The sequence below is a fragment of the Podarcis melisellensis genome, assembly GCF_964234715.1.
Source record: "Podarcis melisellensis genome assembly, chromosome: 1".
Taxonomy (NCBI): Eukaryota; Metazoa; Chordata; class Lepidosauria; order Squamata; family Lacertidae; genus Podarcis; species Podarcis melisellensis.
The window spans coordinates 22,536,569-22,561,415 of NC_138528.1; the positions used below are offsets into that span (position 1 = coordinate 22,536,569).

Here is a 24,847-nt window from a genome sequence, read left to right on the forward strand (position 1 = left end):
CTGCATTGCTAAATGTGTCTACTTACGCCTCTGTTTATTTTAATGTACAGGTTATTTCTGGAACTCTCTAGCTTTCTCCATAATCCAGCGAATGTTTGCAATTTGGTCTCTGGTTCCTCTGCCCCTTTGAAATCCAGCTTGCACTTCTGGGAGTTCTCGGTCCTCATACTGCTTAAGCCTGTCTTGTAGAATTTTAAGCATAACCTTGCTAATGTGTGAAATGAGTGCAATTGTGCGGTAGTTGGAGCATTCTTTGGCACTGCCCTTCTTTGGGATTGGGATGTAGACTGATCTTCTCCATTCCTCTGGCCACTGCTGAGTTTTCCAGCATATTGAGTGTAGCACCTTAACAGCTTCATCTTTTAAATTTTTAAGTAGTTCAGCTGGAATATCATCAATTCCACTGGCCTTGTTATTAGCAGTCCTTTCTAAGGCTCATTTGACTTCACTCTCCATAATGTCTGGCTCAAGTTCAGCAACCAGACTGCCTGGGGTGTATGAGCCATCCATATCTTTCTGGTATAATTCTTCTGTGTATTCTTGCCACCTCTTCTTGATGTCTTGTGCTTCTGTTAGGTCCTTATCACTTTTGTCCTTTAATCTTTGAACAAAATGTTCCTTTCATTTCTCCAATTTTCTTGAACAGATCTCTGGTTTTTACCATTCTATTGTTTTCCTCTATTTCTTTGCATTGCTCGTTTAAGAAGGCCCTCTTGTCTCTCCTTGCTATTTTTCAGAAATCTGCATTCAATTTCCTGTATCCTTCACTATCTCCCTCGCATTTTGCTTGCCTTCTCTCCCCCGCTATTTGTAAGGCCTCGTTGGACAGCCACTTTGCTTTCTTGCCTTTCCTTTTCATTGGGATGGTTTTCATTGCTGCCTCCTGTATAATGTTGCGAGCCTCCATCCATAGTTCTTCAGGCACTCTGTCCACTAAATCTAAATCCTTAAACCTGTTCCTCACTTCCACTGTGTATTCATAAGGGATTTGATTTAGATTGTATCTTACTGGCCCCGTGGTTTTTCCTACTTTCTTCAGTTTAAGCTTGAATTTTGCTATAAGAAGCTGATGATCTGAGCCACAGTCAGCTCCAGGTCTTCTTTTTGCTGACTGTATAGAGCTTCTCCATCTTTGGCTGCAGAGAATATAATCAGTCTGATTTCGATGCTGCCCATCTGGTGATATCCATGTGATGTCTCTTGTGTTGTTGGAAAAGAGTGTTTGTGATGACCAGCTTTGTCTTGACAGAATTCTATTAGCCTTTGCCCTGCTTTGTTTTGAACTCCAAGGCCAAACTTGCCAGTTGTTCCTTTTATCTCTTGACTCCCTACTTTAGCATTCCAATCCCCTATAATGAGAAGAACATCCTTCTTTGGTGTCATTTCTAGAAGGTGTTGTAAGTCTTCATAGAATTGGTCAATGTCAGCTTCTTCAGCACCGGTAGTTGGTGCATGAACTTGGATTACTGTGATGTTAAAAGGTCTGCCTTCGATTCATATCAATATCATTCTATAATTTTTGAGATTGCATCCCAGTACAGCTTTCGCCACTCTACTCTTTTGTTGACTGTGAGGGCCACTCCATTTCTTTTACGGGATTCTTGCCCGCAGTAGTAGATATGATGGTCATCCGAACTGAATTCGCCCATTCCCGTCCATTTTAGTTCCCCGATGCCCAGGATGTCAATATTTATTCTTGCCATCACATTTTTGACCACATCCAGCTTACCAAGGTTCATGATTCTTACATTCCAGGTTCCTATGCAATATTTTTTTTTACAGCATTGGACTTTCCTTTCGCTTCCAGGCATATCCGCAACTGAGTGACCAGCCGCTTCATCAGCTCTGAATCTCCTTGTACTTGTCCTCTGCTCTTCCTCAGTAACTTGTTGGATGCCTTCCGACCTGAGGGACTCATCTTCCTTCTACTTCTACTTATGCTTCATTGACTATGCAAAAGCCTTTGACTGTGTCGACCACAGCAAACTATGGCAAGTTCTTAAAGAAATGAGAGTGCCTGATCACCTCATTTGTCTCCTGAGAAATCTCTATGTGGGACAAGAAGAAGAACTGGATATGGAACAACTGATTGGTTTAAAATTGGGAAAGGAGTACGACAAGGCTGTATATTGTCTCCCTGCTTATTTAACTTATATGCAGAATTCATCATGTGAAAGGCTGGGCTGGATGAAAACGGAATTAAGATTGCCAGAAGAAATATCAACAACCTCAGATATGCTGATGACACAACCTTGATGGCAGAAAGTGGGGAGGAATTAAAGAACCTTTTACTGAGGGTGAAAGAGGAGAGCACAAAATGTGGTCTGAAGCTCAACATCAAAAAAACAAAGATCATGGCCACTGGGCCCATCACCTCCTGGCAAATAGAAGGGGAAGAAATGGAGGCCGTGAGAGATTTTACTTTCTTTCTTGGGCTCCATGATCACTGCAAATGGTGACAGCAGCCACAAAATTAAAAGACGCCTGCTTCTTGGGAGAAAAAAAATGATAAACCTAGACAGCATATTAAAAAGTAGAGACATCACCTTGCCAACAAAGGTCCGTATAGTAAAAGCTATGGTTTTCCCAGTAGTAATGTATGGAATTTGACCAGTGGAGGACAGAGGTGCCTGGCGTTCTCTGGTCCATGGGGTCACGAAGAGTCGGACACGACTAAATGACTAAACAACAACAACAACAATGTATGGAAGTGAGAGCTGGACCATAAACAAGGCTGATCGCCTTGAATTATGGTGCTGGAGGAGACTCTTGAGAGTCCCATGGACTGCAAGAAGATCAAACCTACCCATTCTAAAGGAAATCAGCCCTGAGTGCTCACTGGAAGGACAGATCGTGAAGTTGAGGCTACAATACTTTGGCCGCCTCATGAGAAGAGAGGACTCCCTGGAAAAGACCCTGATGTTGGGAAAGATGGAGGGCACAAGGAGAAGCGGACGACAGAGGACGAGATGGTTGGATAGTGTTCTCGAGGCTACCAGCATGAGTTTGACTAAACTGTGGGAGGCAGTGGAAGACAGAGGTGCCTGGCGTGCTCTGGTCCAGGGGGTCACAAAGAGTCGGACACGACTAAACGACTAAACAACAACATTTCTGCAATACAATTTTATCCACTGGATCATGGTCATCAAAAGTTACAAATCCAAAGCCCCTCTTTTTACCAGATTGTCTGTCTGTAATTATTTCAACTTGGGGGGGGGGAGTCTCCTCCTCAACTCTGCATGCACTACCTAAACTTTTCCGCAAGAGATACCAACAAGAAGTCATGTTTCAACTATTGGAATGTGAGAAGGAAAATGAAAGAGAGTTGTGCATTCAGAATTACAGATGTGGGGAACGAAGGATTTAGCATTGCTACCCAAGGCAATGGGAATTGTGGCCAGTGACCTGGGTGGGGCTCTATTTTGCTTTTAGTTTAATTTCATGCACTGTTGCTTTGCCAGCCTGATTGTTGTTGTTGTTGTTTAGTCGTTTAGTCGTGTCCGACTCTTCGTGACCCCATGGACCAGAGAACGCCAGGCACCTCTGTCCTCTACTGCCTCCCGCAGTTTGATCAAACTCATGCTGGTAGCCTCGAAAACACTATCCAACCATCTCGTCCTCTGTCGCCCCCTTCTCCTTGTGCCCTCCATCTTTCCCAACATCAGGGTCTTCTCCAGGGAGTCTTCTCTTCTCATGAGGTGGCCAAAGTACTGGAGCCTCAGCTTCACAATCTGTCCTTCCAGTGAGCACTCAGGGTTGATTTCCTTCAGTATGGAGAGGTTTGATCTTCTTGCAGTCCATGGGACTCTCAAGAGTCTCCTCCAGCACCATAATTCAAAAGCATCAATTCTTCGGCGATCAGCCTTCTTTATGGTCCAGCTCTCACTTCCATACATCACTACTGGGAAAACCATAGCTTTAACTATACGAACCTTTGTTGGCAAGGTGATGTCTCTACTTCTCAAGATGCTGTCTAGGCCTGTCATTGCCCTTCTCCCAAGAAGCAGGCGTCTTTTAATTTCGTGGCTGCTGTCACCATCTGCAGTGATCATTGAGCCCAAGAAAGTAAAATCTCTCACTACCTCCATTTCTTCCCCTTCTATTTGCCAGGAGGTGATGGGACCAGTGGCCATGATCTTCGTTTTTTTGATGTTGAGCTTCAGACCATATTTTGCGCTCTCCTCTTTCACCCTCATTAAAAGGTTCTTTATTTCCTCCTCACTTTCTGCCATCAAGGTTGTGTCATCTGCATATCTGAGGTTGTTGATATTTCTTCCGGCAATCTTAATTCCGGCTAGGGATTCATCCAGCCCGGCCTTTCGCATGATGAATTCTGCATATAAGTTAAATAAGCAGGGAGACAAAATACAGCCTTGTCGTACTCCTTTCCCAATTTTGAACCAATCAGTTGTTCCATATCCAGTTCTAACTGTAGCTTCTTGTCCCACATAGAGATTTCTCAGGAGACAGATGAGGTGATCTGGCACTCCCATTTCTTTAAGAACTTGCCATAGTTTGCCGTGGTCGACACAGTCAAAGGCTTTTGCATAGTCAATGAAGCAGAAGTAGATGTCTTTCTGGAACTCTCTAGCTTTCTCCATAATCCAGCGCATGTTTGCAATTTGGTCTCTGGTTCCTCTGCCTCTTCTAAATCCAGCTTGCACTTCTGGGAGTTCTCGGTCCACATACTGCTTGAGCCTTCCTTGTAGAATTTTAAGCATAACCTTGCTAGCGTGTGAAATGAGTGCAATTGTGCGGTAGTTGGAGCATTCTTTGGCACTGCCCTTCTTTGGGATTGGGATGTAGACTGATCTTCTCCAATCTTCTGGCCACTGCTGAGTTTTCCAAACTTGCTGGCATTCAATTGTGTCGATTTTTCCATATTCCAGGAAGTAGTGTCTAAGGTGATGTTCCTCAGTATCTTCTTTAATTCCACCAACTAACATTTTTTTCACAGTAACATGAACTCCAGGTTTTCCTGATTCCTCCCTGGCTACAGCTCTTTTCGGCTCAACTACTGTTCCATCAATGGAATGAGGTCTGGCAGCCAATTGCTGCATCAATTTCAGCCATGGAAGAGAATGTGACAAGTTTCTCAAACTTGTGAAAGTTTCTCAAACTTTCTTCTGTTGTTTCGATGCTTAAGCCACCAATGAGTAGTTTGCGGAACTGCTCTTTTCCCCTCCAGTCACTCCCCCGATTTCCGTGGGGCATTTTTGGCTGGTTGAGGAAGCAAAAAGAAGCAAGGGAGGAGGAGAAAGTTGCTTTATATATATATATATATATATCGCTGGGGTCTTTTTTTCTGAAGCAATGGCTTGGCTTGAGGCGAGTCCCCCTCTGCAGGCACGGCAGCAGCAGTGGCAATGGAAGTGTGTGAAGCAGCTAACGACCTTTTGTTTTCTCAGTGGGCATATTCTGACTCCATTCCCACTGGCACTTGGTTATGCTATTAGAGGAAGATATTCTATTAAAGGATAATTGAAGTAGAAGATTCTGCGAGACCAAATAGGTTACTTACAAAACCACGCTCCGTACATTGTTTAGGGCGGAACACAAAGCCAAACACAACCATCTAGTGGCATATATAAAAACAGCTGCCTTCAAAAATGGTGTTAGATAGAATATTATTATAATAGTTATTCTTTATGGCACGTTAGTTGCTCTGTACCTTAAAAAAAAACTTTCTGGGAGATTTACAAGATAAAATACTACAGAAAGAAACAATTAAAATAAGAACATATTATAAATAGGGACGTGGGTGGCGCTGTGGTCTAAACCACAGACCCCAGGCTTGCCGATCAGAAGGTCGGTGGTTTGAATTCCTGCGACGGGGTGAGCTCCTGTTGTTCGGTCCCAGCTCCTGCCCACCAGCAGTTCGAAAGCACCTCGAAGTGCAAATAGATAAATAGGTACCACTCTGGCAGGAAGGTAAACGGCGTTTCCATGCACTGCTCTGGTTTGCCAGAAGTGGCTTAGTCATGCTGGTCACATGACACAGAAGCTGTCTGCAGACAAATGCTGGCTCCCTCGGCCAGTAAAGCGAGATGAGCACCACAACCCCAGAGTCGTCCGCAACTGGACCTAACGGTCAGGGATACCTTTACCTTTTTTTAATAATGCAAAATATGTATGGTGGTTTTTCAACTAATTTTTCCTCAGAGTAGGCCTGGAGAAATTAATGAGCATGGCGGAGTTAGGTTCGTTAACTTAAATAGCTCTACTCTGAATAAAACGTAGTTGAGTAAAACCTAGTCTGAGTAAAACTTACCACCCCTAAAATGTTCACCCAATAACACTGGAAATAAAATTGTAAGTATCATCATGCCATTATACAAAAGTGTGGTACAATCACACTTGGAATACTGTTTACAATTCCAGCACCACACTACAATAAGGATAACGTGGAGTTAGAGAAGATTGAGAGAAGGGCAACCAACATGACAAAAAGCTTTTTAGTTTAGAGAATAAGGTGACTAAGAGGGGACATGATAAAAATATGGATGGATTAAGGAATGTGTTTTGCTTCCTCTCTCATAGCGTTAGGATTCATAGACATACAATGGAGGTCAACACTGGAAGATTCAAGTCAGACAAAAGGGAGCATTTCTTCACACAGTGCATTGCAACAGCCACCATCTTGGATGGCTCTAAAAGATTAGGATTAGGCAAATTCATGGAGGGTGCGGCTGTCAATAGCTACTAGTCATGATGGCTGTGTTCTGCCTCCAATATTAGGCGGGAATCAAGAGTCATAGTGGGAAGCTCAGTGAAAATACCAACCCACTGTGGCATCTCTAAAAAAGGCAAATTTCATGCTTGGAGCCATTAGGAAAGGAATTGGGAATAAAAACTGCTGATAGCATAATGCTGTTATATAAATCCATGATGCGACTGCATTTGGAGTACTGTGTTACAGAATGTCAGAGCTCTTCCCTCCCCCAGCTGAGTTCTCAGGTTTTTCTGAGGAGAGGAAATATCTGCTAATTCAGTGTATAGATACAGCCAGAGAGTGCTTTTTTGGCAGTATGAATGCTGCCCTCTAATGTCCCTCATGTAAGTAATTTCTGCACAGCTGGTTTTTATATACCGTATTTTTCGCTCTATAAGACGCACTAGACCATAAGACGCACCTAGTTTTTGGAGGAGGAAAACAAGAAAAAAAATATTCTGAATCCCAGAAGCCAGAACAGCAAGAGGGATTGCTGCGCAGTGATCCCTCTTGCTGTTCTGGCTTCTGGGATAGCCGCGCAGCCTGCAGTCACTCCATAAGACGCGCACACATTTCCCCTTACTTTTTAGGAGAGAAAAAGTGAGTCTTATAGAGCAAAAAATACGGTAATTTTTTGTTGTTGATAAGAGCTGGGCATAGGCAGGAGCAGAACTCTCTTCTCCTGAAGTGCAGAAAATGTTGTGCTTTGCTGCCACAAAGTGTCTGTAGTAGAGAACAGCAATGCTGAGGAGCACACACACACATCCACACACCTGTTCAGCTAGCTGGGATTATGAATGCATTGAAATCTGTGTCGCCTGTGCTCTCCAACTTTTTTTAGTGACTTAAATGTGAGTTTTACAACAAACAGTCAGGCGTCTGGTTCTCCCTTCATTTAGAGGGTGTTGGGGATGGGCTACTGGCAGTGGTGTAGGAAGGGGGTGCAGGCCGCCCCGGGTGTTATCCCTGAGGGAGGTGACAAAATGCCGGCTGAACTCTTCTTGACACGGTCTCCTTTGAGGCAAAGGAGGCATCCAGGGCGGTGGTGGGCTGGGCAAGGTCTGGGCACGGTGTGTTTGTGTGTTTGCACACGATTACATCAAGGGACTGAGCAGGGTTGAGTTGCATCGCGTCCCCTTCCCACCTCTGTGGCCAGGGCCGAGCACATGTGCTCTCCCTGCCTGTCCAGGTCCCGCCCTCGCCTCAGGTGCTTTGTGTGTGTCTGTGTGGCCGCGGTTGAAGCTGTGCTGCTCACGGGTCAAGGCAGGGTCCCTCTGGGGCTGACACGGACTCCCAAAAAGGGCACGGAGGTGGGAGAGGCTGTGGTCGCCTGCTGTCACCTTTCATTTGAGGGCCAGGGCTGCACGTTTGGGTTTCTTTTCCTGTGTAATGGGCTGTGTTTTTGAAGTTGCGAATAAATTAACAGGGCGACTCTTTCCTCCTCTCTCTCTCTCTCTGTGCCCCCTCCCACCTTTCCACATCTCCCCGCTTAACTGTTTCCTGCCTCACTTTAGGCACTTAGGTGCTTCAGTCTGTGGCTGAAGCAAGAGAAACCAAGAACATGATGAGGCATTAAGTAAAGCAAAGAAGAGGTGGAGTCTGAGGTGACAGGAACTGAGTTCTTTCCCACCCCTTAGGAGTGGGGGCAGAAGGGAAGGACAGTTGGAGGGGAGATGAGGGGAGGACCGTGGCAAATCGACAGGACTCCCGCATGAGGACCAGCAAGAGGGGCGGCAAACTCAGTGACCGTGCCAGGCAGCAAAAACCTTATCTATACCACTGAGGTAAGTATCTAATTTTCCTTCTTTTAATAATTTCAATGGAGGGGGTGGGGTTGACAATAAATTTTCCGCACTGGTGAATTCACCTGACCTTCCACTGGCTACTGGCAGGCCGAGGTTTGGGTGCCTGTAGCAGGTCACCATTGCATTGCAACCATCGTGTCCTAGCTGAAAGGAGCCCTGGGGAACTACATTTCCCAGGCTCCCTGCTACTGCAGATGTTGCTGTTCATGGGCAGTAGGTAGAGGCTCGAGAGAGAGCCGAAGTAAGACAAAGTCAGATATTGTTGGTGTTGCTGCATGCTGCTCCTGTCCCACCAGAAAAAAATGACATAGAAGTGCCTTCTCCTGCTGCCTTTTCTCACTGGAAGACACCTCTGTTGTCATAGTTAATGCAGAATCATGTCTGGTGAACCTGCTTTATACTATTGTTATAACGGCCTTGGTCCAGTATACCTGAAGGAGCGTCTCCACCCCCATCGTTCTACACTGAGGTCCAGCACCGAGGGCCTTCTGGCGGTTCCCTCACTGCGAGAAGCCAAGTTACAGGGAGCCAGGCAGAGGGCCTTCTCGGTTGTGGCGCCCTCCCTGTGGAACACCCTCCCACCAGATGTCAAAGAGAACAACAACTACCAGACTTTTAGAAGACATCTGAAGGCAGCCCTGTTTAGGGAAGCTTTTAATGTTTGATGTATCACAGTATTTTAATATTCTTTTGGAAGCCGCCCAGAGTGGCTGGGGAAGCCCAGCCAGATGGGCGGGGTATAAATAATAAATTATTATTATTATGTTGTTGTTGTTGTTGTTGTTGTTGTTGTTGTTGTTGTTGTTGTTGTTGTTGTTATAACAATCTAATGCCATACAAAAATGTGATAATAAAACATAGCTTTAAAATAAACAACCTATATCAAATAAAGTAACATTCAACAATTGTTATGTTGTTGTTTGCAAACTGAAACGCCCACAAAACAGATTAAAGTATTTTAATTTTTTTAAAGAGAATTGCTAAAGGAAGTGATTCATTTTTATGACTAAGAAGATGTTCAGCTAAGACAAGTTATTCAGAGACCCGAGTTTTTTCTTCCATTTGCTTCCATCTTTTATCAGCTTCCCTTCTGCCCTAGATGAAGCTCTAACTGGGTGGTTGAAGATACCCTCATGGCGTTCACTTTAGTCTCGCAACTGTGGGGTTTTTTTATTTTTAATTTGAAAGACTCCCACTTCATATAGCTGCATCCTATGTGGTTCTAGCAACAGATGAACTGAGGAAATTAACATGGAGGACAGGTCTCCTGTGTAGTTTTTGTATCGGAGCCACTGACCCTCATTTTTATGTGAGGACTACGGGAAGATTTCCACGTAGCCTGTTCCTGCCACATAATTTTAAATTCTGAAAATCTATCCCCACAAGCATTTCTGAAGCTGGATCAGTTTATGAGTGACGGAACTTGAACTCTTCCAACTGTCAGCCTGCGGAACCCAAGATAAAAGCAAACAGTTGGCTGGCTCTCTTGGAAGTGGCAAAGATGGCTCAGCAAAACTGACATAGCCTCGGCAAAGAAGGCATGTGAGAACCTTCCCTGAAGCAAGGACAGTTGAAATTATTTCCCTTTTAGAGTTAGAGCAGCCATTATTAAACAAGGGCGGGGGTGGAATAGCAGGGATTGTAAAGCCCCATATTTTTTGTTCTGTTTGCATGGAGAGCTTTCTGTGGATTTTTTTGAGAAAAACAGAGGGATTGGGCATCTTTAAATTTGTCATTTACTGGCCTTGTAATCAAATCATATAAAATTGGAAATGGATGACCTCTCCAAAGTTTGTGCTGGTGATATGAACCCTACCATAAGCTTTGGGTCACCCCAAATCATACATTATCATCTTCAGGAGACTGCCTTCTACAAGACAGCATGCAGTTACAATTGGCCCAATGATTTTGTTTTGCTGGATTTTTCTTTTGCTGCATTCCATTGGGGAGTAGTACTGTATTTGCATGTATCTGACTCTCATTTGTAATGTTTTACCTGGATTTTTAGTAATGCTCTATTTAAGACAGAAAAACTACTTAGAGATTACTTTTAAAATGTGAAGTGGTATAGAAATGGTTTAAAGAAAGAAAGACAGACATGTTTAATTTGGGCACAAGATAATGCCAAGTATGGCACCCCCATGCCAATAATAGGCAATGTAGCAATTCATTAATCTGCTGAAGAAAGTATTCACACTTTCTGTTTAATGATAATAATGACATAATTATTTACATTAATTATATTATATTATATTATATTATATTATATTATATTATATTATTATAATAATGATATAATTATAATTACAAGTTGCCAATATGGTGCAGTGGTTAGAATGCTTTATAATATTATTAACATTGTAGGAAGGACAAAGAGACTCTTTTGCATATATTGGGAGTATTAAATAGATCTTTGGTATTACTTTGGTTTTATCATTATGCTTGAGGCTTTCAAATGAGTTTTTTCTTAATGTGAATACCCACATTTAGCTTTCTGTTGTTCTACCATATATCTCTGCTGAAAAAACAGGAGTAATGGGGGTATCTATGATTGAGTATTATTGTTTCCTGCTCATAAGAAATAATTTGATCCTGCACATACCAGTTGCTTATAGTCTGCATCTGGGGTGGGAACTAAATCTTCTTTCTGCCATAGGTCAACCCAGTGTTTGGAACAGGAAGCAGGTTTCAGCTTGCAGTTTCCATAGCACCTAAGGGGACTCTTTGATGACCAAGCATGTTGCTCTTATCTGCATCCTTGTTGTCTTCCTTGGTCACTGTGCATATCATGTGACTACTGGTGGACCAGCTTTATATATAGCTTTGAATTAAATGCACATTTATATTATTTTTACAATTACAGATGGCGCTGTTGCAGCTTTATCTTGTGCTTGCCGCTGTTCTACAACTTTCATCAGGACTTAGCTACAATGTAAATGGTAAGTTGTGTTTTACTTTATTTCACCTTCCTATTCTTGCATATGGGTTGGTTAGTTACTAGTGCACTGAACTTTGCAGCCATGCATTTGCATGTGCTGTGATTTGCAAAGGACTCCATAAAGATCAGAACTTTATTTTGTCCGAGTGATGTATCACTATAGGGCCCACATTTAAAAGGGAAATGTGTGCACACTGTTTGGGGAACTGAATCCTATATATATATATATATTATTGCAGCAGGTTCAAGAAGCTTCTTTTAAAAAACCCACCATATTAAAGAGCAAGAGATATTTGCTAATGATGTTGAATGTGTGTTGTCTAGGAGTCAAGTGAACCACAGTGAGAGAGCTTGGGAAGATACTGACTGAAGCACAAAGGTTAATTTGGTTGTCCAAACCCATGCAGTCTAGCCTTGGTTTAAAGATTATCATAAATGTATTATTTATTTTCTTATTGCCCACCCTAAACCCCATGTCTCCCAGTAAAACTTCCTTCCTGAGACTGCTAATAATATCAAATGTTGTTGATGTGATTATTACTACTGTATTTTTTTATTTATAACTCACAAAAGCCAATGCGATCTATTTCAGTCCCCAATTTCATTTTTTATTTGAGTTTCAGGATATTCTAGTTCTGTAATATCATCTTTGAATATATTAGTGTTCAATATATTTTTTCTCTCACTCAGTGGTGGCCAATTCGAGTTTTTCTTGCTACACAGGAGATGAGCGGAATATGTCATCTAAGGCAATTAAATTGTTTCTTTCAGATAAAAGTTTGGTAAGTTTCCAGCAATGTATTTCCAGTTGCAACTGAATGGGGAGTAGCTCAGTAAATACCACTGCATTTGTATTATGGCAGTGGGGAATAACTTACCGATATACCATTCTTTGGCTCAACAGAATTAGCTAATCAATTCTTTTAGCTAGTTCCCCCCCCCCCCACACACAACCAAGTGACACAAACGGAAACCACCTATCAGCTCCCCGGTTTCCGCCAGCGGCCACCAATCATGCTCCCGCTTGCTGCGACAAGAGCAGCTGTCTATTAGCTTCCGCAGCGGGAATCAGGAGGGCTAATGGCGGCGATCAGGCAGCTGTGATGCAAGTGGTTGTGTGCTGTGTTCCGGCGGGTGAGCGATTTTTGGGACCCCCCCCAAACAATCAAGCATCCAATGCCGAAAATGGCTCACCTGCCACAACAAAGCACAAGCCCGAGTTTTTAAGTGGCGATTGGCCGCTTGATTGTTGGAGGGGAGGAGATGCCAAAAATGGCTCACCTGTCGGAACGAAGTATGAACCCGAAATTGTAAGCAGCAATTGTAAGCGACATGAGCGGTTGTGTGCTGCGTTCAGGCAGTGAGCGATTTTCGGCACCCCCCCCCAATCAAGCGGCCAATCGCCGCTTACAATCTTGGGCTTGCGCCAAAAAACTTTTCGCCCGTCCCTTCTCAGCACTACATGTGTATAAGACAAGCCTAAATTTTGAACCTCATTTTTGGGTCAGAAAAGCTAGTCTTGTACACAGAAAAATGTGGTTTGTTTAAATGGATTGTTAGCTCTCATCACAAACTTAATTGGAAGAGGTTAGACTCAGAAGCTTAGCTAAATGGAGTGAAATATTATTGGTTATTCAGACTCCCCTTGGATCTAACAACACCATATGCGATTTAAAGAAGTTTTATTTATTTATTGGCATCATAACAAAACATGCTATTGCAGTTTGTTTAAATAAACAATAAAAGTGTTGTGACGTGGGGTTTGTGATTTCAGCTCTCTTGACATAATATGCTGGAGACAGTTCTCTAGTAACACTTCTTTATTAAAGCAAACAAGACTGGGGCCTGAGGAGGGGAGAGCTACATTTATAGGAACAGGGAACTAGCTAGAAGGATACATTTTGGAGAGAACAATATCAGGCAATCACAGTCCTGCCTTTTGGAGGAAACCAATAAGACAGAGGATCCAAATACAGCAGCTTAAATGAACCAATAGTAGCTGTACCCTCTGGAACCAAAAGGCAGTTACTTTACCCTAATGCAAATACAGACAATAATAATACAGATATAAAATCCTTTGACTCAATACACAACAAAAAGGGTGTTCTAGCTTCTGAACTTGCTGCAGCTATGAATATAGGCAGGTAATTTCTTTTACATGCTGCAGGGCTAATGAGTCTGGAATCAGGATTCTCCTTTTCTTCCCTCCTGTCCTATGGACAGCATGAACTTCATGGAGCTACATCAGGGGTTGCCAACCTTTTGGAGGGGGGGCAGTGGGCACATTTTGAATTTGAAGGAAGTTCTGTGAGTGCCAGTCACAAAATGGCTGCCATGGGGAGTGTGGCATAACACATCCTGGCTGCTGTGCGGGGCATGGAAAAAACACAAAATTAGACACAGTACAGCCATTGCTGCTGCTCCCACCCGCTTCCTGAACAGCCTCCCCATGGTTGGCAAGCAAATAGGATGGACCAACAGGCAAGAAGGGAAACCATCCCTGCCAGTTTTTGCCCTGTGCAAATCCTTCAAAACCAACCAGATTCTGAGGGGGCATTTTTTCTCTTTTGAGATAAAACTTAAAATAAAAAGCCAGGGACCACAAGCTGGTGCCTGTAGGCACCATGGTGCTCAGACCCTCGAAGAGAGACCCCTGTAGATGCTGGGTTAGCAGTTCCTGAGGTAACTGCAAAGAAAGACACCTAGAACAGGCGCCGGCTCCGCATTTATAGAACTATGCCTATGAAATAGTCACAGTGGGGAAAACTGCCTGAGGATACTGTAATTTTCGCAGGAAGGGGCCTTGGGGTGCAACAGAAGATAAACTTAAACATTTTAGGCCTTGCCTGAAGTAGTCTCTCCCCTCACAGGTCTTCCTCAAGGCACAGCTCCCTTATGAGGAGTCCCAGGGCTGGAGGGTAGGGCAGGGCAGGTGGAAGGAGGCCTGGCCTGGTGAAGAAAGCCTTGCCAACACTGCCTCAGGATATTGTCAGGGAAAGGAAGAGGAAAGATGGCAGGAAGGGGCCTTGGGGTGCAACAGAAGGTCAAACTTAAAACATTTTAGGCGTTTTGGCTAATTAAACCATCTATGGCCTTTTAAATGTGTCGGGGGGGGGGATCTATTGTGGGAATTTTTTGCTATTATGTTACATATTTTGTGCTTTTATATTGTAAACTGCCTTGTGATATTCAGGTATATTAATTTGTTAGATAATGATCATTTTCTATACTTTAACCCGAAACTGCCTAATTCTCAGTGGCACTTGCCCATGACAGCCAAAAGCAGGCAAAATCACCTGAGAGGAGGGGCAGGGCAAGTTGTCCCACAAAATGAGGATTTCTACCTTCCTTTCCTTTATGGCTCCTTAAAGCCTTATTTATTGCAGCTTCCGCTTTTGAAATCAACAGTCCAGTTTTTTAGGTTGCCATTTAAAGTTTTAATAATTCCAGATGTTGTGGACATGTGCTTCGTATGTTAATCCTGGGTTTTTTCCCCCTTGTTAAAGATTGTCCGCTGTCATTTGTATAATATCAATAAGCCCGACACCTTGGAGAACAGACGGAAGAATCTAGTTCTTTTTACTTCAGCTGGTCTTGCTCCCAGCATCCAGATCTTCAACAGTACCTATTCCAAAGTCTTCTACTTCAAAATGACTCTGGTAAAGCATTGCAGAAGGGCTCATAGCACATCATTTACATGCAGAAGGTCCCAGGTTCACTCCCTGGCTATTTCCAGTTAAAAGGGATCAGGTAGCAGGTGGTCACCTCTGCCTGAACTCGGGACAGCCACTGTCACCAGAATACTTATTAAACAATGCCATAACATTCGGCTGGAAACTTGCAGTGGTCCAATGTGTAGCCCAAGGACCACATGCAGTCCTCAAGACCTTTTCTGTTGGCCCTCAGCAACATATGATGCCCTCTCAGCCCTCACACTGCCTTCCCAAAGCCAGCTAAGTGAGGTGCTTGGTTTGGGAGAGGAGGCGCAAAGGCTCTGCCAAGGTCCTAGAACCTTATTACCTCCTTCCCGAAGCTGGGAAAGGGCTAACTGCATCAGGGCAGTGTGTGGCCCACAGATTACATGGTCAGAGTACTCTTGCGGCCCACTTAGTATAAAAGTTGGGCCGGCCTGAGCTAGATGGACAAGCAATCTGACTTGGTTTAAGGCAGGTTCCTGAGGTGCATCTGCACTTATGGTTTTAAACGTTATTTATAAGGGCTACCTGCAAAATTTCATGTTTGGATCTCAATGTTTTGTATAGACATGTCTGCCATATTGGATTTTATTTAGGATAAATGGGTCTTTTGGGAGCAAAATATAACAGAAACAAACAAGGCTTCAAACTATAATATCAGTTAGTCCAAGCCTTTCTTTAGAACATGGGTAGGCAAACTAAGGCCAGGGGCCAGATCTGGCCCAATTAGGTTCTAAATCCGGCCCGCAGACGACCAAGGAATCAGCATCTTTTTACATGAGTAGAATGTGCCCTTTTATTTAAAATGCATCTCTGGGTTATTTGTGGGGCCTGCCTGGTGTTTTTACATGAGTAGAATGTGTGCTTTTATTTAAAATGCATCTCTGAGTTATTTGTGGGGCATAGGAATTTGTTCATTTTTTCCCTTCAAAACATATATTCTCGAATATAAGCCAACTTTTTCAGCACATTTTTTATGCTGAAAAAGCCTCCCTCGGCTTATACTCAAGTGAGGCGGGCGGTGGTAGAGAGATGAGCCCTTTCTCGCCGCTCGTCCCTCTGCCACCACCCGTAAGCTATGAGACTATCAGATACGAAAATTCATAATTGGGAAATCAGTCCGCACCTAAATGTATGTGACTCTTCAAGTATTTAAGACTAAAAATTTTGGGTTACCATCCTTTCTTTAAACAAAAGGGAGAAGGTGTGGATTCGTGGAGTATTAAAATCAACCGAGAAGAGTTAACATATAATACAGGTGAGAGATTTATAATTTCCACTTATTTATCCTCACTGGCTATTGATGCTTCCTTGTGTTGTTGTTGTTGTTGTTGTTGTTGTTGTTTTTGTACCCACGTAAGGTGGTGCCATGTTTTTGATTTCAAAAGAAAAATTTTGCACAAAATCCTGCTAGCGGGGGGGGGGGGGGATTTGGAAACTTGGTAGTGAGCATTTGGCACAATCTCAAATGGTGCATAAGTAGTATACCAACTTCAGTGGAGAGAAAGCCAGTTTCGGGATAATGTATATTGCACTTTTTTTGTAACTTTCTCTATTTGGTGAAGGGTGTGTTATAAGTCTGAATAGAAAAAAAGAGAAAAATAAATTGGCCAGAAAAAATATGCAGGAATGTTCATTACTAAGAATTCAGTTGAAGAGCAGTGCACCATTGTAGGCAACATTTGAGAAGAGCATGTAGGCATCATCAACTTTGGCGATCACTCGTAGCCGAGTAATATTGACGTAAGCATACAGCAATATCCCCCTGTGGACCCCTGAAATTTGCTCCAGAGGGTTTGGTTGTGGGGATTGCAAGAGGGAGGAGAAAAGGAAACCATGTTGTGTGAGCAAAGGCTTGTTTGCTTGACGTTGGATATCACCCATAATACTTGTGTACTTATATGACTAATCTGTCTCTGTCTTTCTTGTACATGCCGCTGAAACAGATGTTAATCCAATTGAGCAATGGTTTGTAAAATTTAATATGCATCATGGTTTAAATATGTTCACTACTACGGGAACCTTGTTGGATATCGTACGAGGTACGTCATAGCTTATAGGGAGTGTTTGCGCTTTTGTAAGTAATTCTGGTCTATTGGAAATTAGCACGGACACTTAAGTATGAAATTTTCCTGAATTTATTCATATGATATGGAAAGTTATATTTATATTCTGCTTTTTTGGCCCAAAGTCTCCAAAGCAGTAAACAACATTGATACATATGAATACAAAAGAAATGAATGATAAAACTGCAATACATCATCATCATCATCATCATCACAATAATAATAATTTATTATTTATTCTTCCGTCACTACATTATTCACAATTAATTTAGCCTTTTGTTCTGAATAAATTGCACCTATACCATTTCCAAAACCTTGACCAACCCCCACCCCCTGTAAATTCTTCTTCATAAAACTCCCAAGAAATGTTGTCAAAGGCTTTCTCCGCGTCCACAAATATCAGAACTGCTTTAGTATTGATCTTCACTTGTAGTTTTTCTAAAATATTAATTATGTTCCTCGTATTGTCAGACAAATGTCTGCCCGGGAGAAAGCCCGCTTGATCTTTATGAATTTCTTCTGCTAGCACCTTTTTTAATCTTTTAGCCAAAATATCTGCAAAAAATTTATAATCCACATTAAGCAGTGATATGGGGCGGTAGTTGTCAGGCCTGGTCGTTGTCCTCTTCAGATCACCACACGAACACTTCTTGTTCTTTTATAACTTTTTATTGCTTATTAACAAAACAATATTATAAACAGTTCTTAAATATTATTCTTCAGAGTCACTTCTTTCAGATACCTTCTGAGCTCTGCTTCTCCGTGACCAGCCAGTCTCAAAATGGCGAAGGCGCCCTTCCCTTCGCTTTCCCGCTCTTTTTTCTAACCTCCCGGCTAGAGCTGGCTTGTATCTGCCCTTCTCCGAATCTGAGCTAGAACTTAACCCTTGCCTTTCCTGTGAACAGCCAGTCCCTCCCTGTTGTTCCTCTTGCTCTCTTCTATTAGATTCACTGCTCTCCTTTCCCCCTTGGGGAATGCTTTCTCCCTCTGGTAAACTGGAAACTTCTAACTCTTCCCTGACAGTAGTTCTTGAGCTGTGTCTTTTCAGTCTCTGTTTTCGGTATATGTGTAATATAAGCTTCCTTCCACGACTCTGGTGCCCTTTTCCCTTCCAGTATTTCATTACAGACTTCCTTTAAAGGTTGTATTAACCATTCTTTCAGAGATCTGCAATATCTTGAAGTCAAACCATCCGGTCCTGGGGATTTACCTAATTGCATGTTCTGGATGGCCCCTTCTACTTCCTGTTCCGTTATTTTGTAATTCAGCATTAACTTATTTTCCTGAGAGATTTTTTGTAGTCCACTAGTTTCCAATGTCCATTTCTTTCTGCGTCTCCTGTGTATATAATTGTTTAAAATACCTCTGGAAGCACTTTCTAATCTCCACTGAATTCTGTATATTCTTTCCTTCCATTTCCAGATTCGTAATGGTATTAAGTTTTTGTCTTTTTTTCATTTGCCAAGCCAACAATTTCCCGCACTTATTTGCTGATTCAAATGTCTTTTGTCTCATCTGTTTAATCTTCCATTCTATTTCCTGATTCATCATTTTCATATATTGTACTTGATATAACTTTATCTCTTTCAGGATCTCTTGTGACTTTGGTTTCGCACTCAGTTTCATCTCTCCTTCCTTTATTTTTTCCAGGATTTTATCTTTTTTCTCATTTTGAATTCTCTTCTTGATTCCATTCTGTTGTATCAGAAATCCTCTCATAACCGCTTTGCTTGCATCCCAGATTACTTTTTTCCCCCACAGTAGTATTCATGTTTATCTCAAAATAGTCTCTCAAAGTTTTTTGGGCCTTCTTAGTCACTTATTCATTCCTAAACAAAGTATCATTCATCCTCCATCTAAAGGAACCAACTGGCGTCAGTTTCATTTCCATCTTCACAGCATTATGGTCGGAGCAAGTTTTGGGGCAGATTTCCACTTTACTAGTCTTCGGAACCAGTCCTCTAGTTACCCAAATTTGGTCAATTCTTGTCCATGTCATTTTAGCCTCAGAGAAGATAGTTCCCTCTCTTCCCATAGGATTCTTTGTTCTCCAGATGTCAACTAAATCCATATTTTCAGTCATGTCAAAAAAAGTTTTTGGTAGTCTACCATCCTTGGTGACTACCTGTCTCAGTGCCTTGTCCATATTTGTAGACACCACTCCATTTATATCTCCCATCAGAATCATATTGTAATCCATATAGCCCATCAGGATCTCATGTAACTTCTTGAAAAATTCCGATTTTCCTTCATTTGGTGCATAAATACCTACTATCAAAAATTTCTCTCCTTGTGATTGAATTTCAATTGCAACAAATCTTCCTTGGTCATCTTTAAATATAAATTTCGGTGATAGGCTCTCCTTTGCATAAAGGACTACTCCTCTTTTTTTTACTTTATCTGATGAAATAAATTCTTGGCCCAATCTTTTGTTGCTCAATATCTTCCTGTGTAGCCTTATCACATGTGTTTCTTGCAGACAAATCAAGTCCAATTGTTCTTTTTTCAGTAAATGAAAGACTCTCCGCCTTTTTTCGGGGAGTTCAGTCCATTAACATTCCAGCTTAGTACTTGCAGTGCCATGATGTAATTACTCTAATTTTCCTCCAACTGCACCCAATGCCTGCTCTTCTTCTGTTTCTAGTGTCGGTGTCACATTCACTAGGCGGTCCAATCCAAAAGGTAATGTTGCAATGTCCACTATTCCTCTTTTTGGTGATCTTCTGTCCAACGCTCTTTGCTCTAGTCCTCTGTCTGGTGATCTTCTGTCCGATGCTCTTGACTCTTTTCCAAATTCCTTCTGCAGATCTTCTTCGTAGTTATTCAAAAACTTTACTTTATCTTCTACTGATCTTATTTTTATTTTTCTTCCTTTGAAGCTGAAGGATAGGCCTTGGGGAAATTCCCACCTGAAGATGATTTTGTTCCTTCTCAGCAGGACAACCAAATCTCTGTAATTGGACCTAAGGTCCAAAAGATGTTTCGGGATATCTTTAAATATTTCCACTCTTGACTGTTGTATTACCAAAGTCCTCTGGTAATGCCAACCTAAACTTCTGTCTCTCTCTTCTTTAGATCGGAGGGTAATCAAACAGTCTCTTATTCTGTTCTTCTCTTTCTTCCCTCCTCTTCCCAATCTAAAGGCCCTCACAATTTTAAATTCTTCTTGTTCCAAATCCAGCTCCCAAAATTCTGCAAGTTCCTGCGTGAGAAAGTCTATCAAACTGTCATTCTCCAGTTCAGGTACAGCTCTGATCCTCAAATTTGTCTGTTTCTCCTTGAGCTCGATCATAGAAAGCGTCAGCTTATGGTCCTGAAGTTGCCTCTGTAGGTCTGGGACTCTCTCTGTTTCCAATTGTATTACCTTAGATTCCACAGCAGCAACTTTTTCCTTGGCTTCCTCTGCGGTCTGTCGTGTCGAATTAGATTCCTGTATCAGTTTCTCAATGGTTTCTGTGTTAGTATTCACCTTTTGTCCCAAACTATTTATGCTTTCTGTATTTAAATCAATTTTAGTAACTGCAGCATCCACTTTTGCATTTGTGGTGTCTGCTTTCTTGTTAAGTTGTTCCAATGATTCATTTATCTTACTTAATGCAAGCGCTAAAGCCTCTTCTGATGACATTCCTCTTGATTTAGACCTGGTTAGTACAGCCGCAGATGAGGCAGAAGGGCCAGATGCTGAGGCTCTTCGCTGCCAAGACCTCCCAGACCTTGTTTCTTTGTCTTGGATTGACAGGTCTATTTTTTCTTTTCCATCTGCCATAACACTTAAGTAATTCAAGGTCAATCCCACAGTCCCAGAGTCTTATCTTAAAGTTGGAAAATTCCCCTAGTCCAACTCTTGTAACAGTTTCAGAAGCTTCCTCTAGGGGGAAATAGTTGCTAATTGTATTTGTATCAATCCAAAATATCACCTTTTAAAACACAATTGCAACATAGTTTCAATTTTCTGTTACTTTTACTTCTTTTAAAAATAACATTTTACTTCTTTTAAAACCAAAGGAGGACAGTTGAAACAACATATCTCTCTTATTTTGCTAGCTGTCAGCGAACGATCTATTTACAGTCAATGCATGTTCCAAAGTACGGCAGTCTTTTTGGCAGCCCGTTTCCAGATTCTGAGCGGTGGAGCTTTAGCTTCCTTCCCTCTCTTTTGCAGGCAAATACAGTCCAAAACACCCCCCCTTCTCCTGCTTCCAAGGGGGGGTTCACTATTTTTAATGCTGGAAATTTAGTCCTTTACAATAGGCTTTCCAAGACTTTAGCTTGCAGCCCTTTGCTTCAGTCTCTTTACAAAAGAGGAAGGCGGACTTCCTGTTTTGATCCTCCCCCGTTTCGTTGCCAAATTCAGACTTTTAAAATTCCAATTCTTCACTCTACTCACGGGTAGTTACTTTTAAATCCAATTGTCCACAGGAAAAAGTCAGCGCTCTCCGGCAACGGCTGTGCCGCTTCGCTCCGTGGAAGAAGCAGTCGATTCAAAGCACTGCGCTGCTCACCCCACTTCGCTCCGAACCCCAGAAAACGGGTTTCCCTGCAAGTAGGGGAGGCGCAAGAGCTGCCCGCCGAATCCCACGTTCACAGGCTTCACCCGCCTGTGATTTTTGAAGGGTCTCCGCCTTCACCACGGCAGCCAGACCCGATTCCCACAGAGCAAATTCCTCTCGTTCAGAGGAATTCCGCCATTACCGATGGCGCTAACCTGGAAGTCCAATAGTAATTTATTATTTCTACCCCACCCATCTGTCTGGATTTCCCCAGCCACTCTGGGTGGCTCCCAACAGAATATTAAAAATACAATAAAACATAATGTGTCACACATTAAAAACTTCCCTTCTCGCAGTGAGGGAACCACCAGAAGGCCCTCAGAGCTGGCCCTCAGTGTCCGGGCTGAATGATGGGGGTGGAGACACTCCTTCAGGTATACTGGGCCGAGGCCGTTTAGGGCTTGAAAGGTCAGCACCAACACTGAATTGTGCTTGGAAACATACTGGGAGCCAATGTAGGTCTTTCAGGACCGGCGTTATATGGTCTCAGCGGCCACTCCAAGTTGCCAGTCTAGCTGCAACATTCTGGATTAGTTGTAGTTTCTGGGTCACCTTCAAAGGTAACTCCATGTAGAGCGCATTGCAGTAGTCCAAGCGGGAGATAACCAGAGCATGCATCACTCTGGCAAATGAGTCCATGGGCAGATAGGGTCTCAGCCTAGGTACCAGATGGAGCTGGTAGAAAGCTGCCCTGGACACAGAATTAACCTGCACCTCCATGGACATCTGTGAGTCCAAAATGACTCCCAGGCTGTGCCCCTGGTCCTTCAAGGGCACAGTTACCCCATTCAAGACCAGGGAGCCCTCCAAACCTGCCCGTCCCCCCAAAACAGTAATTCTGTCTTGTCAGTTGAAACAAAATATCATACTGGCAGGATTTCCAATGGCCACCATCATGAAAAAAGAGAGTATCCCGTGTGTGTTTGTATTTTACTAAGAACAGGTCTAAGGAAGATACTCATTACTTGAAGTGGTCTCCTAAAGGTAAAGGTAAAGGTACCCCTGCCCGTACGGGCTAGTCTTGCCAGACTCTGGGGTTGTGCCCCCATCTCACTCAAGAGGCCAGGGGCCAGCGCTGTCCAAAGACACTTCCGGGTCACGTGGCCAGTGTGACATCGCTGCTCTGGCGAGCCAGAGCTGCACACGGAAACGCCGTTTACCTTCCCGCTAGAAAGCGGTGCCTATTTAGCTACTTGCACCCAAGGGTGCTTTCGAACTGCTAGGTTGGCAGGCGCTGGGACCGAGCAACGGGAGCGCACCCCGCCGCGGGGATTCGAACCGCCGACCTTTCGATCGGCAAGCCCTAGGTGCTGAGGCTTTTACCCACAGCGTCACCCACGTCCCGAAGTGGTCTCCTAGTACTCTTCAATTTTCCAGCAGACTTAGACAACCTTGTCTCTTCTGTATGCCTTCACCCACTTCTGTATTTCCCCCTACCTTCCACCACAGTGATGGCAGTCCCATTCCCATCCCCCACCCCAACCCTGGACCAGACTGATAACATCCCTTACTCACCTCCAAGGGTGTCTCCACAAATTTCAGAGATAGTCGCATATTTCCTTCACTCTTTAAGTAAAAAGCACAAAGAATTTTTGCTTTCTTAAACATTAGTGCTCTTTTGCAGATCCTCTTCTTCAGTGGTTTTGGACCCTTGGTGAAAACGTGGAAGTTAATGATACATTGTCTAAAGTAGCCTCTATCAAAATAGCAAAAACTCCTTGTGCAAGTGATGTAGCAGTAATTGGTCTGATTTATAGAACAAGAAAAATAGGTAAGTGTCTTGCATTTTTACATAATTAGCTGATCCACCAGCTTTGTTTTCCAACTGGGTACAGTGGGATGTAAAAGTTTAAATAAAATAAGTGTACTTGTTTACTCAGAAGTAAGTCCCACTGTGTTGGCTAGGGCTTAATCCTATACTTGCTTGGGAGTAAGTCTCATCAAATGCAGTTGGTTTTGCTTGTGAATGCATTTGTTACATTTCTACTACACATGAGTGTTCTGCAACTAGCTGTTAACCTGCGAAATGCTGGCTCCGTGTGCATATGTGTCCCCTTGGGGAACATTGTGTGCAAATCTAGGTCTATTATTTCAGGTCAGTAGGGGTGATGGTGGAAACCCTGCTTCTAAAGAGGACTTGCCTGATTCAATCTGGAGAGGTCACCACCAGGATCAAATCATGAGTCCACTTTAGAATTCACATTCCAGCAAATTCCTTTATGAGATAGTCTGAGTGTTCAGCACTGCCTCTGTTCCTATTTACTTTTTTCCCCTTCTAAAATGTTCCACTCTCTTGTAGGGTTGCCATATGTCCCTAATTTAACTGGTGAAAATAGTGTCCGGGGGGGGGGGGGTTCGGAAAATCGGCTAAATGTCTGGAATTTTGAGCTCAACAACTTTGAGTTTCATTATTTTCTAAAATAATGTGTGCTCAATAGCTTTGAGTTTTCCCCAAAAAGCTCAGCAACTTTTACTTCTAGAAATACAGCAACCCTAGGCAGCAGGAAAAGGCCTTCTTGCTGCCATGTGCGTTGAAAAGAGTAGAGGAGCAAGTTCCCTGTGGAGCAACAGGACTCAGGACATTCTGTTGCTCTCAAAGGGTCTGGTGCAGCTTTCATGGACAATTCCCTCTCACAGCAATGGAAAAAAGCTTTGGTGTTGTTGTTTTGGCTATGCATTCAGAATAGAGGGAATAATTATTGGTAGGTATGCACTCCTCCCCCCCCCCTCATGGATCACTGCCTTGCTGTGGCGAAGGGGCTTGAATAACTCAGAGAAGCTATGAGCTATGCTATGCTTTGTTGTTGTTGTTGTTTAAAAAAATATCATTTGCAGTTTTGCAAACCTTTTGCATCACTGGCACTATTTTAGCTCGGCAAGCAATGACCCTTGCATACTGAGCATTCAAAATATATGGAATAAATTGTAGGTATGCATTTTTTGAAATGGTATCCCCTCCCCCCCAAAAAACAATTAATTTGAATTATTTGCTCGCTGGTTTGTTTGTTTTTAGTCAAATATGTGTGTGATGGTGAAAAGCATGACTGCTAGAGCATTTTGCTGAGAATCTCAGGTGGGAAG

At 42.9% G+C, this 24,847-nt stretch overlaps 1 protein-coding gene across 7 annotated transcripts in view; it reads left to right on the forward strand.

The window, feature by feature from the left end:
- Positions 1 to 10,036: 10,036 nt before the first annotated feature.
- Positions 10,037 to 24,847, forward strand: part of LOC309369071 (cation channel sperm-associated auxiliary subunit beta-like) — a 55,701-nt gene continuing 40,890 nt past the window's right edge. The window contains exons 1-7 of one of the 7 annotated variants that reach the window (XM_081909667.1): positions 10,037 to 10,055; positions 11,381 to 11,456; positions 12,146 to 12,237; positions 14,962 to 15,114; positions 16,348 to 16,408; positions 17,097 to 17,192; positions 23,391 to 23,537. In XM_081909667.1, the coding sequence (XP_081765793.1) occupies positions 11,381 to 11,456; positions 12,146 to 12,237; positions 14,962 to 15,114; positions 16,348 to 16,408; positions 17,097 to 17,192; positions 23,391 to 23,537 (625 nt within the window). In that variant the 5' untranslated portion in view covers positions 10,037 to 10,055. Of the gene's footprint in view, positions 10,056 to 11,380; positions 11,457 to 12,145; positions 12,238 to 12,473; positions 12,590 to 13,770; positions 14,138 to 14,402; positions 14,499 to 14,961; positions 15,115 to 16,347; positions 16,409 to 17,096; positions 17,193 to 23,390; positions 23,538 to 24,847 lie in introns of those variants that run through there. The other 6 variants (XM_081909669.1, XM_081909671.1, XM_081909672.1 and 3 more) reach the window with 6 other exon arrangements.